This window comes from Oreochromis aureus, linkage group 13, assembly GCF_013358895.1.
Source record: "Oreochromis aureus strain Israel breed Guangdong linkage group 13, ZZ_aureus, whole genome shotgun sequence".
Taxonomy (NCBI): Eukaryota; Metazoa; Chordata; class Actinopteri; order Cichliformes; family Cichlidae; genus Oreochromis; species Oreochromis aureus.
Window position 1 is genome coordinate 8,592,914 of NC_052954.1, and position 17,676 is coordinate 8,610,589.

General features: G+C 41.0%; 1 protein-coding gene across 1 annotated transcript in view; it reads left to right on the top strand.

Annotated features, from left to right (window-relative positions):
* Window positions 1-17,676, top strand: part of LOC116309656 (adhesion G protein-coupled receptor A3) — a 202,889-nt gene that overhangs the window by 54,944 nt on the left and 130,269 nt on the right. Inside the window, exons 8-9 of the mRNA XM_031726320.2 lie at window positions 13,610-13,774; window positions 17,180-17,399. Coding sequence (XP_031582180.2) covers window positions 13,610-13,774; window positions 17,180-17,399 — 385 coding nt within the window. The remainder of the gene's footprint in view (window positions 1-13,609; window positions 13,775-17,179; window positions 17,400-17,676) is intronic.

The window sequence follows — 17,676 nt, forward strand, 5'->3', positions numbered from 1 at the left end:
GTCTTAAATGTTCCTTAAGCCTCATTTGTGGTCACTGCAACGGTTGTTATTTGTGCCAATTGTGACATCATCACAGCTCTTTAATCGTTTACACTGATGCTGGAGGCATACTGGACTTGGCGGGCTTCTAAATGATAGCTATAACAGCTCAGAATAAACCTCAGCATCAGCATCACTTTTCTTTTTTTAGAGTTTTCTCCAAAATGTCTCCTCTTTTTCCAGTTGTCCCTATGCTCCTGCATTGCTACAACACTGAAAACTGCAATAAAGATCGACCCTCAGACACTTGTTTCCAACTGAACTGCATGCACATACACATAATGTAATATGCGGTAACTTTTTCTAATAGTGTAACAAAGGGGACAGTGGAAGTACTGTAGTACTAAACTGTGTAGGTAGTGTAGGTTGTAATTCTTCAAGAAGTGAAGGGTGAAGAAGGATGCCCACAAGCATTACACATGCAAGACATAACACTGCACAGCAAAAACTACATGTTGAGCATGGTGACTAGTGCAGCTGCTGCGATAGCTCAGTCCCGTCTTGTTGATAAAGATGGGAATACCAGTTGGGTATGGAAGTACAAACCCAATTGCAAAAGGCTGGAAAAGTAAATGGCACTAAACAATAACAGCTGGAGGAACATTTTGAAACTCATCAGCAATACTTTGGGGTATAAAAAGGGGATCTTAGAGAGGCAGACGTTCTTAGAATTAAAGATGGGCAGAGGTTCATCAGTCTGCAAAAAAACTACATCACAAAAGTGTGGAGCAATGGCATTAATTCAATTTAAGGCAGCACAGCATCAAAAAGTGCCATAATTCTATTATGGAAATCACTGCATGGGTTCATAAACAGTTCTAGAAATCACAGTTCGCCGTGCCACCTACAAATACAGGTTAAAGCTCTGTGATGCAAAGAAAAAGCCACATGTTGCATGGAACATGTTGCAGAAACACTGCCGTGTTCTTTGGGCTGAAGCTTGAAATGGACTGAGACAAAGTGGAAAACTGTTCTGTGGTCAGAAATCTGAGTTTTGAAATTGTTTTTGAAGAGCCTGGAGAAGGAGCATTCAGTTTGTTGTCAGTGCTCAGTTTAAAAATCAGCACTTCTGATGGTATAGGGGTGAATTAGCGGCTATGAAAGTGTCAGCTTGCACATCTGGAAAGGCACCATCAATGCTGAAAGGTTCTACAGGTTTAGAGCAGCACATGCGCCCATCCAGATGAGGTTTTTTTTAAGGGATGCCTTGCATATTTTAGCAAGACCATGCTAAACTGCATACTGAATCTATTAACTCAGTATGGCTTCATAGGGCAGCACGGTGGCACGGTGGTTAGCACTGTTGCCGCACAGCAAGAAGGTTCTGAGTTCAATTCCACCATCAGGCCGGGGTCTTTCTGTGTGGAGTTTCCATGTTCTCCCCGTGTTTGCGTGGGTTCCCTCCAGGTACTCCGGCTTCCTCCCACTGTCCAAAGACATGCAACTTGTGGGGATAGGTTAATTGGATAATCTAAACTGCCACTAGGTGTGAATGTGCCAGTGAATGTGAGTGTGAATGGTTGTCTGTCCCTGTGTGTTGGCCCTGCGACAGACTGGCGACCTGTCCAGGGTGTACCCTGCCTCTCACCCTATGACAGCTGGGATAGGCTCCAGCGCCCCCCGCGACCCTGAAAAGGATGAGTGGAAGCGAATGGAATGGCTTCATAGTAGAAGAGTCCAAATGCTGAACGGGCCTGTCTGCAGTTTTCACCAGCTGAAAACATTTGGTGCGTTATGACATATGACAAATGACAAAATATGATGAAGAAGATCCAGGACTGTTGAGCAGATAGAAGTCCAGCAGCTGCTCTCCTCACATCCCAGACATTTATAAACTGTTGTTAAAGAAAGAGGGAGTGCTATACACTGTGGTACACATGGCACATGACACAATCTAAAGCACTGTTCCTTATATATGTGTAAACAAGGCAGGTGAGTAATGATTTTGCAATATTTTTTCAAGCTAAAAATATGTGAATGTTTTCTTAACTGCAGATTCATCAGCTGTAAAGTCCAGAAAGAATAATAATGCAAAAGCAAATGTAGGCTTTTTTACTTTTTAATCATTATTTTGTTATAATAGTGAAGCGAATGTACTGCTTTTTTACAAATTTATCATATTTCAATATCTTATTTTCCACATTCCTGATATTTTCGTTTTATTTTCAGTTTGATTGAATTTAATCTACAGTTTTGATCTCCAACTTTTGATTTGAGAGCTCAGATTAAGATCAGTTCGATTAAGGTTATTAAACATAATAACTACCCATTATTCCTTTTCCTGCTGTTATGCACCATTCTTCCATAATCCAAAACATTCTTTGCAAACAGTAGCTTAAGCATTGAGTCTGTGTACAACTTTCGTCAGTCGATGTCATGAGAAAGAAAACTCACTGGTGACAGTGAGTTTTAGGCTTGAAGTCACTCAGCCCTCATTATGCATATTCAGGGGTCAAAACACCTTATGTAACAAACCCTCTATTATGGTTGTGTACAGACTGGTGACGTCTGTCAGTGTCTCTTCCAGCCTTCTGCTTCATCAGCCATATCTCGTAGACTACATGAACCCATCTCCCTCTCCTCAAAACTTTGTCTTTCTTTTCCAGCTCAGTATCCCAATGAATTTCCCAACACTCCCATTCTGATTAGGGCCCCATTTGCAATTACGCACCACTCTTATCCCAGTATACACAAATAATGTAATTTTCTACTCCAAGTGGAACCTATTTAGGTCATGTTTCTCTTGGCACCTGAGAGTGTCTCCCTCATGTAGAAAACCTACAAAAAGCAGACATTAGTTCCATAGCTGATGAGTGAATAACAGAGCTCGGGCCAACAAAAACAATCTGCTGTGCATGGGCTGAACTTCACCCTTCACCCTTTGCTGTATCTTAAAGTGGAGTGCTGAGAGAACTGTGTGTGTGTGTGTGTGTGTGTGTGGGGGGGGGGGGGATTAGTGCTCTGACTTCATCAGCCCTGCAAACATTTTGTTAAAAAAAGGAAAAAGAAAAAAACTTAACTGATGTTTTGACCTTTGACATGCCAGATGCAGTCGATGCTTATTTAAGCACAGTGGACAAGATATTAGTCATCGCAGGCCGTGTTGGTGTCGTTCACCTTGGATAAATGTCTTCTGAGTCAGTGAGCCTCGCCCTGCATGCCCCATCAGAGGGGAAAGACTGAATACACAGGATTTAGCGCGTAGCTTAAAGCCCTCATCTGGATTTGTTGCACAGCGTTGCAGCAGTGTGAGCAGAGATGCCAAAGCCTCAGTGAAGTGACCTCTTTGAAGGTGAACCCAAAATGTTTTGCGGCTATTTTCTCATCTAAATTCTGCTTTATCCTGCTTTAGGCAGTATCAGGCAGGCAGCCAGTGTAGACATTCAAAGCCTGACAGGGTGTTTTGCTTATTGAAACGGGCATAACATTATGAAAAGTGTTTGGTTTTTTTGTTTTGTGTTCTTTCTGTTTTTTTTGTATCTATCAGCTCCCTCTCATTTCATGCTGTGCCATGTCATCATGGCCTCTCATTCGCTAGAGCAGGTGGGCCGATAAGTGAAGCCATTTACATTGCTCACAGTGAATAGCAGCAAAGAAACGGGCCCCATGAGGCCTGGTGGTTCTGCGACGCGGGTCAAACTCCTGCTGAGTAATGGTGTCAGGCCAAACTCCCAGTGTTAGCTATGCTAGCAGCAGCAGTGGGACCAGCCTGTGATTCATGTTTCATTAATCAAACATTTCAGAGCCCTGTAGCTAGCTACAGCAGACACTTTGGATGTATCTTCCTTAATCCTCTCCATTTTTAATCAGGCTAATCTTACACAAAACCTGATGTGGATGCATCAGGTTTTGCAAACACAATCTCTGCAAACACAATCTCCGAGAGCCCTTCTCATAATATCAGGGGACTTCAATCATGCCTCACTGGACTCCACACTGCCCACCTTCACCCAGTATGTGACCTGCCCAACCAGAGACAATAAAACACTGGACTTACTGTATGCCAATGCTGAAGAGGCATACAGTTCATCACCTCTCCCTCCCCTAGGCAGATCTGATCACAACCTGGTGCACCTTGTCCCTGTGTATGAGCCCTTAGTGCGCAGGGAGCCACCAGCCACCCGCACAGTGCAGAGATGGTCGGAGGAGAGCGAGGAGGCTCTTAAGGATTGTTTTGAGTCGACTGTGTGGGAGGTGATCTGTGACGACCACGGAGAGGACATCGACAGCCTTACTACATGCATTACTGACTATATTAATTTCTGTGTGGATAACACCGCACCTACCAGGACTGTACGGTGTTTCTCCAACAACAAACCCTGGATTACTTCAGAAATTAAAGCTGTCCTCAAGCAGAAGAGGAGGGCCTTCAAATCCAGAGACAAAGAGGAGTTGAAAAGGGTGCAGAGAGAGCTTAGGGGACTGATAAGGAATGGGAAGGACAGCTACAGGCAGAAGAGATGGAGAACCAGCTTCAGCAAAACAATGTTGGTGAAGTCTGGAGAGGCCTCAGAACCATCTCAGGCCACAAACATCAGAACTCTCTGCCTGGGAGGGATGTGAGGTGGGCAAATGAACTGAATCATTTCTTCAACAGATTTGATTCAGCCATGAGGCAGTCTCCAACATCGGCTGCAGACTCACCCACCCCCACTGCTGCTGTTCCACCTCTGACACCTCAGACACTTCACACCTCCTCTATTCACCCTGCTCACTCCTCCCCACCCCAACAACAGCATCCAATACACACTCAACACAAGGCTCCAGCCTGTCTCTCTCAACCACCCAGGTTCGGAGGGAACTGAGGAGGATTAAAGCCAAGAAGGCAGCGGGTCCAGATGGCATCAGCTCGAGGGTCGCCAGGTCCTGCGCGACCAACTGTGTGGTGTGATGGAGCACCTCTTCAACCTGAGCCTGAGGCTGGGAAGAGTCCCACAGCTCTGGAAAACTTCCTGTGTTGTTCCAGTGCCAAAGACTTCACGCCCCAAGGACCTCAACAGCTACAGGCCGGTGGCTCTGACGTCCCACCTGATGAAGACCCTGGAGCGGCTGGTCCTGGCTCAGCTTCGCGCCTTGTGAGCTCATCACTGGACCCACTTCAGTTTGCCTACCAGCCTGGCATTGGAGCGGATGATGCCATCATTCACCTCCCACATCGCTCCCTTGCTCACCTGGAGACCGCTGGGAGCACTGTGAGAATCATGTTCTTTGATTTCTCCAGTGCCTTCAACACCATTCTTCCCTCGGTTCTGAAGGACAAGCTGGAGAACTCTGGAGTGGACCATCACCTCACTACCTGGATTTTGGACTACCTCACCGACCGACCACAGTATGTGAGGACTCAGGGCTGTGTGTCGGACAGGGTCGCCTGCAGTACGGGGGCCCCACAGGGAACGGTTCTGGCTCCGCTCCTCTTCACCATCTACACTGCAGACTTCTCCCACAACTCCACCCAGTGCTTCCTGCAGAAGTTCTCTGATGACTCTGCAATAGTCGGCCTCATCACTGATGGGGACGACAAGGGAGTACAGAGGACTGACTCAAGACTTTGTGGACTGGTGCCAGCTGAACTACCTCCAGATCAACGCCAGTAAAACCAAGGAGCTGGTGGTAGACTTCCGCAGGCACAAGCATCCTCCACTGCAACCACTGAACATCCAAGGTATGGACATCGAGGCTGTGGACAGCTACAGGTACCTTGGTGTTCATCTGAACAACAAACTGGACTGGACTCATAACTCAGACGCCCTCTACAGGAAAGGGCAGAGCAGGCTGTACCTGCTGCGGAGACTCAGGTCGCTTTGGGTGGAGGGCCCACTCCTGAAGACCTTCTATGACTCTGTGGTGGCCTCAGCCATCTTTTATGGTGTGGTCTGCTGGGGGCAGCATCTCTGCTGGGGACAGGAAGAGACTGAACAGGCTGATCCGAAGGGCCAGCTCTGTTCTAGGATGCCCTCTGGACCCAGTGGAGGTGGTGAGTGACAGGAGAATGGTGGCTAAGCTGTCATCCCTGTTGGACAACATCTCCCACCCCATGCATGAGACTGTGACAGCACTGAGCAGCTCCTTCAGTGGGAGACTGCGGCACCCACGGTGTGGGACGGAGAGATTTCGCAGGTCTTTCCTCCCCACTGCTGTCAGACTCTACAATAAAGACTTTTGCAGCTGATCAAACACACAAACCCACACATGTGCAATAAGACTGCTATACGTGCAATTCTTCTTCTGACGAAGTTGTGTTTTTGTATTTTCCTACTCAGTTGTATATAGTATTTGTATTTCTATTTTATTCTATTGTATATATTATTCTATTCTATTTTATTCTATTGTATATAGTATTTTATTTTATTTTATTGTATTTTATTGCATTCCAGTGTTTTCTAATTTCTGCTACATAACTTTGCACTTTTGCTGTAACAAAACAAATTTCCCACCTGTGGGACTAATAAAGGCCATCTTATCTTATCTTATCTTATTACTGAAGGCAAAGAAGGGAAAGTGTTTCTAATGGTGATCTCTCTGAAAGCTCTTTTTCCATTTTGTTGCGCATAAACTTTCTTTCAGCTTTTACTAGCATCTCTTTCCTCTCTTATTGCATTCTGCAGTGTTTTCCTTAAATTTCTGTCTCTCTTTCTCTTTTGGTAGCTTTTTTTCCCTCTCCTTTGTTTTCCGTGCTGGATTTCGCCATTTGTTTACGAGCTTTTGTGCAGCGTCAGTTGATAAGGAGACCAAATGTGATTATGTCCACACATACTGTAGGGTTTTACCTCTGGGTTCATCACTTTACTGCTTGCCAGTTTCACTCAATAAAGAAAAATAAAAGCTCTTAGTTACATTGGATGAAGTCAAACAACGATAACACGAGGTGTAAATTATTTATAGTCCACATTATATAGCGTAGTGCATCGAGTGTTTTAAGACATGGAGCTAATTTGATGGAAGCTGCCACAGTGGGAGTAGTATCTGTGAATTATCCCACCGTGTGTGTGTGTGTGTGTGTGTGCATACCACGGTTGCACACATGTACTCATTTAGGCATTTAAAAATTGACAAAATCAGTTGACGCAAATTCACAAAAGATGCTGTTTTGGAACATTTCCTACATAGCTGAGTTGAGGTGGGACAGATTGAAACTTTACAGTCTCATAAGCAACATTGTGTAAACAAACTGTTAAATATCAGTGCACAAGCATAAATGTTCTTAATGAGTCCTGGGGGAGCTGCTCTACAATAGTGCAGTGTTACTGAGGATGTAGGTCAGTGCTTTGTGCGGCTTGTGTGTGCCTCTGCCCTATTGATTTTCACTAAGTGGTGTGATTTCTTCATATGTTCATTATGTGAAAATGACCTTTTTTCCCCTCCCTGAAAACTAAACAGGCTGCTCCATGGTCTCCCTGCTCTTCTTTCTCTCTGGTTTTTTTTTTCTGGGTGCAGCAGCTCACCAGGGATGTTTGCGATCATCCCTCAGCAGAATATTTAGCAGCGAAGTTGTCGGGGGGGAGACGGAGGGAAGGAGAAGGAGAGGAAAAGGAGAGGTGAGGGTGGGAGGTTTTGTGAATGGGGGTGGGGGTATTTCCCTCTGTATTTCCCAGCATTCAGAGATTTGGCATTTATTCAACAGTGATGTAACTGTCCCCTCTGCAGACTATTCATGTCTAGAGATAGAGAGAGAGAGACGCTCTAATTTAGAGAAACTGCTATCACACTGATCTGTTTTGGTTTGTGTGCTGCAGTGACACCTATTGTGTAAACATTCCTGATAAGGTGATTATTGACGCCACACCAGCAGGGTTTTTTTTTTAACCTTTTTTTTGTCTGTAAACACAATAGCTTGATTCTGATAAAACTTTATAGGGGTTTAGAGTGAGGTCATGTTAACAATCTGTTGAAATCTGGGTTATATCCACCAAGGCTCTCTTGGGCAATTTAAGGATTTATTGGGCAAAAATTTAAAATAAGCCTTATAACTTGCTAACATATGAAAAGTACTGGACAAAGATTCAAAATGTCATGTCACATTTGACCTCTGACCTTTCCTTCAAGGTAAATAGATTGATCTGAAAGTCAAACTGACATTAATACTATTAGAAGTTTGTTTTATTGTCAATATTGACATAATATAGATATATAGGGAATGATATATTTACATTCTAAATATAATGTTTCATTACAACCTTGTCATGTATGGCACATTAACAGGTTACAACCATTACAGTACATGTACAATGTTCCTGAATAAGTATTATTGTCTATTGGAAAACAAAATGAAGATTTTTCACACATGTTTATTACTAAACATGTAAATACATTTTTTTTTTAAATGATTAAAGTGATGACATAAATAATTTGAAAAAGCTAACGGTGGTTAGGACTGTTGTCTCGCAGCAAGAAGGTCCTGATTTCAACTCCGCCATCTTTCTGTGTGGAGTTTGCATATTCTCCCCGTGTTTGTGTGGGTTCTCTGTGGGTACTCTGACTTCCTCCCACAGTCCAAAGACATGCAGTTCGTGGAGATAGGTTAATTGGAAACTCTAAATTGCCCATAGATGTGAATGTAAGTGCGAATGGCTGTATGTGTTAGCCCTGCAACCTGTCCAGGGTGCACCCTGACAAGGATAAGAAGAGAATGGATGGATGGATGGACGTTTCGACTACTGCCACTGTGTTTATGTGCAGCTCATTGTATTTAAATATATGTATCATTAAGGGACCATGTCAACGATCGATAAATGTTCCACTAAAATCATCAGCCAGTCCGCCACCATTAAGTGTATAATGTTTATTATAGTGCTTGTTCAAATATACATCCATTAAGTAAAAGAGAATTTCATTGCTTAACTGTTTTCACTGTATGTTTGTATGCCACATGATTTATGGTTTATCTATACAAGTCAAAAATATTCACCTAAGAAAATGCATGAAATTATGTGCTGGAAAATTTTGTAGGGTTTGAAATCTCTTTGTCTGAAGTACATTTATACAGTTATTTATCTGACATTAAAGTTTTGATATATCCTAAATACAGCAAACTTGACTTCATGAGTTAATATATAAAATGAAGTAAAACAATGTTGATACTGTATTAAACATCACAATTTGGAAATATCAAAATAATACTATATTTCATTAAAAGTAAAAGTAAAAAAGTAAAAGTATAAATGCAAACAACAACACCATTTACCAGGGCAGGGATTCTACTCACTACTATAGATTATACATCGATGCACTGTACATTAAATTGAACAATATAAAATTATTATTTATTTATAATTCACTAATTACTTAATTCATTCTAAATTACACTAGTGTTGGTTAGTTCCACTATTTTTTAGACACTGTTGACAAAATTGTTTGACAATGAAAGACAGAAACAAAATTGGTATTTTATCAGAGCACAAAAGCTCCGCCTATTCAGACCTGCTGCTTAGAAGGGGTAGCCAATCAGAGGAAGGTAAACATAAAGGAAGGACAGTCTTAAAGAGACAAGACAACTCCTTTCATATAGTGGGTGATGATAGAGCTGCACAGAGGGTCTAAGATAAATAGAAATTAGGTTGAATTGTAAATCAAACAAAGCTACTCCCTTAAAACCAAAAAATGAAAGTGAAGCGTGAAATGAGTACAAAACGTCCTCTTTAAGTAAATACAACGGCATGAGCAACATGAGCAGGTGATCCCAGTCATTAAAAGGTTCCTATGGAAACTGGAGGAGGTATTGGACAAGATGAAGTGGAGGATGGGAGAAGAGAGTTTTGGGTGAAATGACGACGCTATCCTGTGTAAATTTTATATTACTTTTTTCACTCTAATACACCACAGAAGGTCTGGAAATACTCGGGTTTCTTCGCATCTCTGTTGCTAAATCAATAAACAATTTACTAAACTTTAGGTTTATAGACAGCAAGTGTTTCCCGTTTCATTATCCTGTGTAAAAACAAAATGTAACCACGACAGAGTTTGATGAGTAATCTATGAATTACTGCAGCTTCCATTTAATACAGGTCCTGTGCAAATAGTCTGAGAAGCTTGACTTGGTCTATGGATTTAGTCTTTCAAAATACCTCCTAATATTTTATCTATATTATCTGTTTATATTGGGTTTCCAGACACCATGTCCTCATTGTTGTATGCTGTGTAACTGTTGTACTGTGAAGACAGGCTTGACTGTGCCAAGAAGGTTTTAATGGAGAGCCCATCCAAAGTTTAACACAACATCCTTTCTGTTCCACAGGGCTTCATTTCAGTTTAAGTGGGGCTGGAGAAGAGACAGGGGGAGAGAGAGGGTGATTGAAAATGTGAGATTTTTGTTCTGTGTCAGACAGAATAAGCATGTAAAATCATCGCAGTCATGTTGGGGAGGATGTTATTCCTAGAGTAAGGTTCAGCAAGGCATGCAAACATTCTTACTGTATATGTAAGAAGATCTGTCATAATGACAGTACAAGGCAAAAAACAGGTCCTTTTCAGACAACTGAAAATGTACTTTTGCTCACAAAATGCCACCACACATATTTACACTTGCACAAAAACAAAGAGCCAGGCACAGGCCTACACATTTGTTTTGTAGCCCAGAATGTCATCATCTCAGTCAAGCGTTCAAATCTGATTTAGGGTGTCTTAGAAAAGCAATCAGAAAGGAGAGCTTCAGTGGAACACAGAAGATGAAATCAGGACTCATTTCATTCATTTCCATATCTTGCTCACAGAAAGCCATTGGAGCAAAGTCATATGTTGGAAATGTTAACAGCATTCACGGAATTTCCTCCTCTTTCTAAACAAGTAGCAGTGGAGATGAGTTCACATGAAAGCACAATGTGTTTTCATTTGGAAACGTTACTGTATGATCGCGTCACCTCCGTAGTGGATTCAGATCACAAAGTAGAAAGATTTCATTTCAGTAATAGCTCATTTAACTGATGAACTGATTGTGCATTTTAATGCTTGGTCTCTTCATTTCCATTTATTTGCATTAGCAGTTCATATATTAAACATAAGTCGGACTCTTGCTAGTTTAATATTATTTAAATATGTTTTGTGGTTTATTCACACCTATTTGTTTTTTGTTTCAAACAAAATTCACAGGTCTATGCAAATGTTTGTTTTTAGTGTGAAAATATGTTTTAAGCCCAGTGACAGCTTGTCAGCTGTCAAGTAACCAGTCTAATAAAATATATGTTCAAGCAGCATGTGCAGTATGTTTGTGTAAGAATTTTTTTGAAAACCATGCCAACTGGTACTGTATGTGCACAACTGGGGATTTGTCACTAATCAGGTAAAGCAAGATGGTATAAAAATAGATGTTCATGCTTGTTATGGTTGTGTGTTTGTAGAGCCTTTTTATAATCTGTTATCGAACAGTCACATCCATGCAATGACATCCACTTCATGTTTGTACTTTTTAGCATTTTTAGTTATAATTAGGCCTCAAAATAAAATGTTGAGCATCTACTTAGCTCAGCTATATGGAAACAGAGAGAAATTACTCTACCTGCTCTTCTTAAGATTACTGACTACTTAGTAAGCTAATTGCTTAATTTATACTTTTGCATTAATCTATGCAGAGCTGAGGATTTTAGCCTACACAAGTGGCAGACTGTTGCCAGTGTTTATTATATATATTACTGGCTGCATCAGTGGTGATGTGTAGTTATATTTCTAGGAAGGTACACCTCAGGTTACAGCACAGGGTTTATGACACGGGGCCTTCATACCTGTGTTGCAGATTTAACACAGAAGAATACATACACATGCTTTAAGTAGTGGGATTTTCTGGATGAGGACAGTAACTTCTTACAGTTTTTACTGGTTACTTTTCCAGCACATTATTTGGTCTTAGCTAATCTAAAATATAAGATTGCTTGTTTTTCGACCTTAGGTTTACTCTACAAGCATGTGGGTTGTGTTAAACTCTCCACCACAAAGCTGCTAAGAACATTTTCAAAGTTTTTTCAATACCTTATCAATTTGTGATCATCCTTTTATCTGACATTTAATCTTTTATTTAGCTTAGCTTAGTGCAAATATTGAAAGCTAGTATGCATTGATTCCCAGTTATTTCTGTAGATAGCTAATAAAAATGGTAACTCTTTTATTTAACTGAAATTTCAAAACTAATTCTACAGTTTGATGTGGTGATGAGTGGGCTTCTGAAGTGTAAAACTGGCTTTCAGCTATTCTGAGCTTTACTCATATGTTCAGATCAATGCCAGTCTTTCTATTTACTCTAGTAAAGTAGGCTATTGAAAAAAAACTAACCAGGGTATTATACATAAACTATATTGGTATTTTAACTAGTTATTTCACTTACATACTGTACTACGAATATCTGGTTCTAAGATAATATTTCTTTCTTTTTTGGTTGGCTTGGCAAGCAGAGAACTTGTAGGTTTTTCATAGAAGATATTGTCCTATTTTTGTTTGTGCTATTATGTGTGAATATGTTTGGTTGTTGGGATGGTTGTTTTGTCTTTCTTGAAGTACATGCATGGAAGCCGGAAATGATTTTGCTAATAAGCATATTGAGACAAAAAGGGTGACAGGGAGAAGGAGTGAGAGAAGCAGGAAAAAATGAAGGCATTTCATTTTTCGGAATAAATGCCTTCCTCACACCGTCTGATAAATGTTTTCTGGGATTACAGCTTTCGCACATCAGAGCCACTCAGCCACTAATCATCTTTACTCTGAAAGATTTTCGTTTCTTGTCCAGTCTGTCACTTCAGATTTTCCATGTCAGCTGTAATACTTTCCCATTTGTGCAGCATTGTTCCTTAAGTCGCATTTAAAAACTTTATGCAGCCGAGTGGGGGTATACAGTGGCATACTGTGTATTACAGACACATGCAGCTTAATTAACACACAAAAAAGGCATTAGGTTTTTACACAGACACAAAGCAAAGTGTATATTTGACTAAAACTGGATTGTATTTGGAAATAAAACAGTTGGCATTTCTTAAGGAGGTAGAATTTCCATGGTGATTATTCCCGTTGCTTAGCCATCTCCACCGGCTTTTCTGCTTTTTTTTATAACGAGTAAAATCCTCAAGATTAGTCGCGTTGGCAAATGGCCTGCATTGGCTCTTTGTCACTGTTTCACCATTCTTTGTTTAATCAGGCATTTTCCATTGAGATAGGAATCGCTGTGACAAAGTAGGAAAGATAAGCATGAGTAATGATCATCTTAAGTCACAGCCAACGTTTTAAGCTACCACATACTTGTACATGGACAAAGGTCCCTTGAATGAATTAGATCGGGTGAACCACGCAAGCGCACACACATCATTGCACTCTACAGACTACAGACTTCTTAAGATGACCTTAACTCTTTATGTCTTTTGACTGACTTTAATCCTTTTTTAATCCAAAAATAATTCAAAGCACCCTAAAATCAAGCCCCAAGAGAAAACTAATCCTAAAACTACATTTAACCCCAAATGTACGACTAGGCTCTAATTCGGGACTTTGAACTTCTCCTAAATCTCATAGGAAGAGGTTCACCGTCACAACCCCCTCATGGATGTGTCATTTTAAAAACACATTTTCATAGTTTTACGTGTCTTCTCTCTTCCTCCAGCGAGGTTATTCTCTCCAGCATCGATGTGCCCATTGCTGGAATCTGGGAGTGCCTGGTGACCAGTTCCCGTGGCAACACTTCTCAGCAAATGGAAATCGTGGTTCTGGAAACGTCAGCATCGTACTGCCCTGCTGACAGAGTCACCAACAATAAGGGGGACTTCAGGTGAGTGACCTTGCAGCCACACACAATGGCAGATTAGTTTTTCAGTTTTATTATATTGGCTGATTTGGAAAAAAAGGTCTCAAAATAATAGTAACTGTATTTTTGAGAGTTAGATAAGAAAACTGGTACATTTCATGTGTTTGTGCAGTTGTGGCTTGGTCAGGCACCACTTCTTCTCATACCCCATCAGCAACATATTCCGACACACATGCAGATACCCCTTCGATGTATGTTTCTCATGTGAGGAGGAAAAATAAGCCCCAGCAACATCTGTATCTGGAGGCACTTACCTGCAACCAGAAGATTGCTGTCCAGAACATCTGCTTTTCCCACATTTATTTTGCTTGCATCACTTGCTTTTGCCTCTATCTAGGGACAAAACTGGTTAAGTAAAGAATCATGTTTTATGTTAAAATAGACCCTTCACAACCCATTAGTGGAATTTTGTTATCATTGGAATGAGGAAGATCAATTGATTAAGAATAATACATGTGTTCAGAGGTGTCAGTACTGTATGTGCCAACTTGGGATTAAGAATGACATGGTTGGAAACAATGAGTCTTGCTCTTTTCAGAGATAATAAAATTCATCTTAGCTGACACACTGATTACTGTAATAACCTATAAACCTATAGCTTTTGCAGTTCTGTTAACTGTTAACCTAGCTAGGTTAGTCCCAAAGGTTGATTCTGTTCATCTGGACGTAGCGTTTTCAGTGGGAGAAATGTTTCGTCACTCATCCAAGTGACTTTCTGAGTCTCAGCTGACTGCAGGTTTCCCCAGCCTTATAAACAGCACATTGCACAATAACTGAAACCAGTCCACCGAATGAACAATGCACTGTGAGGTCAGTTCTTTGATCAGTAATATGCAAATTGTCATGACCATTGATCAACAACCTGATCAAAGCCCATTGATCATTGATCAAAGACCACTGATCAATGGCCATGAGTACCATTCACAGAGAGTTGGGGAACGGCTGCTAGGTTAGCTTAACAGTTAGCTTAACCTTACTTATTTAAGCTAGTTGTCTATATGTGTGTGAAGGTTCTCAGTCATACAGGTCATCATAGTCTGAGGAGCTTGGAAAGAAAAGCATCTGGACTTCTCAAAGTTGCTTGAAGACGTTTCACCTCTCATCCGAGAAGCTTCTTCTGTTCTAACTGTCTGTAGCTGGTAACTCTATCTCTGCATGAAAGTGGAATTAATATTGGCCTTTTCAACTAATAAAGAAAATAAATAATAAAAGTTCTTCTAAATATTGTCTAAATAAACCATTTTCTTCAATCTGCTTGTACAATGTACTTTGGTTTACCATCTCTTGTGCTTGGCATCAATGGACTAGTTTTCAAAGCTGAAACCAGGAGGTCTCCTGATATATAACCCCACTTTTATTTATAGTTAAACCCCACTATTATTTATTTCACAAGAAATATTTCCAGTTATAAAGTAGCATGTTATAAAAATGAATACTTTAATCACAGAACTAACTCACTCTATTGATATCCCTCTATAGAGTGCGCAGTCGAGGTACTTATGTCTGGTCTTAGGTAGTGTCGTGCTGCCTTTCGTTTCATCTTACAACTGGTGTGCCTTCTTCTAAGTTTGGCTCACTAGTACAGCAGAGTCTGGACAGTTCATATTATTTAATAATAATTGTTATGTGCGATAGAAAAACTCCTACACACATTATGGCTCATTGTAGTCCAGATTTATATCATGACTATAGAGAACAAGATGAATAGCTAAAGTCTCACATAGAAAGAAGAAAAACACCACACATCTACTTTGCCCTCCATTTTCGCTGTCCTCAACTCCATGTAACCATGTCAAAGCTGTATTTGTTCACATACATGCACGCACACCCTCCACCTCTCTTCCCTTGTGGGTGTGCTGTTGTCGTGTACACTCTTTTGTAGCTGCTGTACTTTACAGCCCACTTCTAGTGCAGCAAGCACAGAGGCTTTGTTTCTGCTGGAGCTTTGGAGTAATGGGCTGGAAAATGAGCCCCCTTTTTTGTTGGGGGCGAAATTAATGCCATTTATTACTAAGTAGCTGCTGTTGCAGCAGCAATGTGGATGACTAGAGGTGGGGGTAAAGAGAATGGGGTGGGGAGTAGTGTGATGGCAGGTCTCTACCCTCAGAACAGATTACTAGCCTCCTGAGAGCACTGCTCCTTTATTTTAATTTTGATGAAGTCAAAAGCGTTTGTTTTCACATTAAAAATTTCTTCAGCTTATTTTCTGAAGTACAATTCTGCTGCTGCCTCTAGCACAAAACCACAAACATGAGACACATGCTCCTTCTTTGATTGTTGACAAATTGATCAATATGTGAGAACACAAACCGCTCTTTCCTAAGGCTACAGAAACACAGACCTTTAATATACAGTGATGCCAAGAAACAAAACCTGGAGTTCTTTTGTTATCTGCGAAATACAGGCTGGTGTCCTGGACTGTGAATGTTTGGCTGCCTTTTTACACCCTAATGAGCTTTATTTTATTGAAACACTAACAGGCATTACCCAGAAAATGGAAATGATCCATTTGACTGTAAAATCACACTAGCCCCTATCATAGGTTGGTCAGTAGAGCAGCTCCAGGACTTGGTTCTTGATGACATTATTGAGAAAGTCTCATTTCTTGCTCCAGAGGAGTCTTCAGTGAACTTTGTATTACCGTAAGAACAACACTTAATTTGAATTTCCCTTTAGGAGTAACAGGCAAGAGCAGGTTTCTGCTTGAAATATAAATCCTTCACTGACACTCTCCATCTGCCACTGTGGTGCATGTTTAAATGGGGTACGCAGGCGATTTTGTAGCACTCTTTCAATATGCTGTGGAAGTTACAAACAGTTCAGAACAGAGTAGAGGATGAGGTATCCTGACTTTCAGGCCCTCCTATGGGTCAAGCTGTGCCACTCCACAAAGCCAGCTTTTCCGAAGATCACCTTGAGAGTATTTATTCTGTTGTGCCTGCAAGATACTAAAAATACCAAAAATAACTGTAACGACGTTATTTTTTCACACATCTGGAGCCACAGGAGGTAAAAGTGGATGTCTTTGGATACTCAAATGTGGGCTAAAGCCAGAGGAAACCATCACAAGCAAAGGGAGAACACATCAACACCTTTAAATGTCTTTTGTGATTAACCAAAAAAAATATTTCACTGCACCAAGTGCATAGACAACTTCATTAATAAAGTTAGTAAATAAAATGAATTCAGAAGTCATTAATAAGACTGACGCATGTTTCACAGTCAAGAATCTGGGAGTCATCTGCAAAATAATTAAGCCTAGCTGTAAATCATTTATGCAAATTAATACTTTCCTAAGTACAGGGAGTATGAAATTGCCATCTGGTGCCGTTTGTGTAGATCCTGATATTTCTGATATTTTTTTGGCAGGTGGCCAAAGACGCTGGCTGGCATCCTGGCCTTCCTACCCTGCGCTCCTGCCACCTTTGGCTCTGCCCCTCACCCATCTGGCAGGGCTCCTCACCCCTCGACCCGGGCGGAAAAGAAGGCGTGGCGACGTTGCGACCGTGCTGGGCGGTGGGCTGAGGAGGACTACACTCAGTGCCCTTATGCCAGTGAACTGACCCGTGTGCTGCATGAGCTCACCCAGGTATCAGCATTAGTGAAGAACTAGTGCCGAGAACTGCTGGGAAACAGGATTCATTTATGGATTCTATTTCTTTTTTAAAATTGTCTATCAATCCTTATTTAGAAATTTTTGCTTACTCTTAACAGCAAGATTTCAAGTTCAGATTTTCTGAAAACTACCAACTGCTTTGATTCACCTTTAGCCTGCAGGTATTTCCAGATCTGTGTATGAAACATTTATATGCAAGCTGTTTTAGTCTGCTTCTACTCAAAGGATTCCTGCATTAAAGTGACAAAGT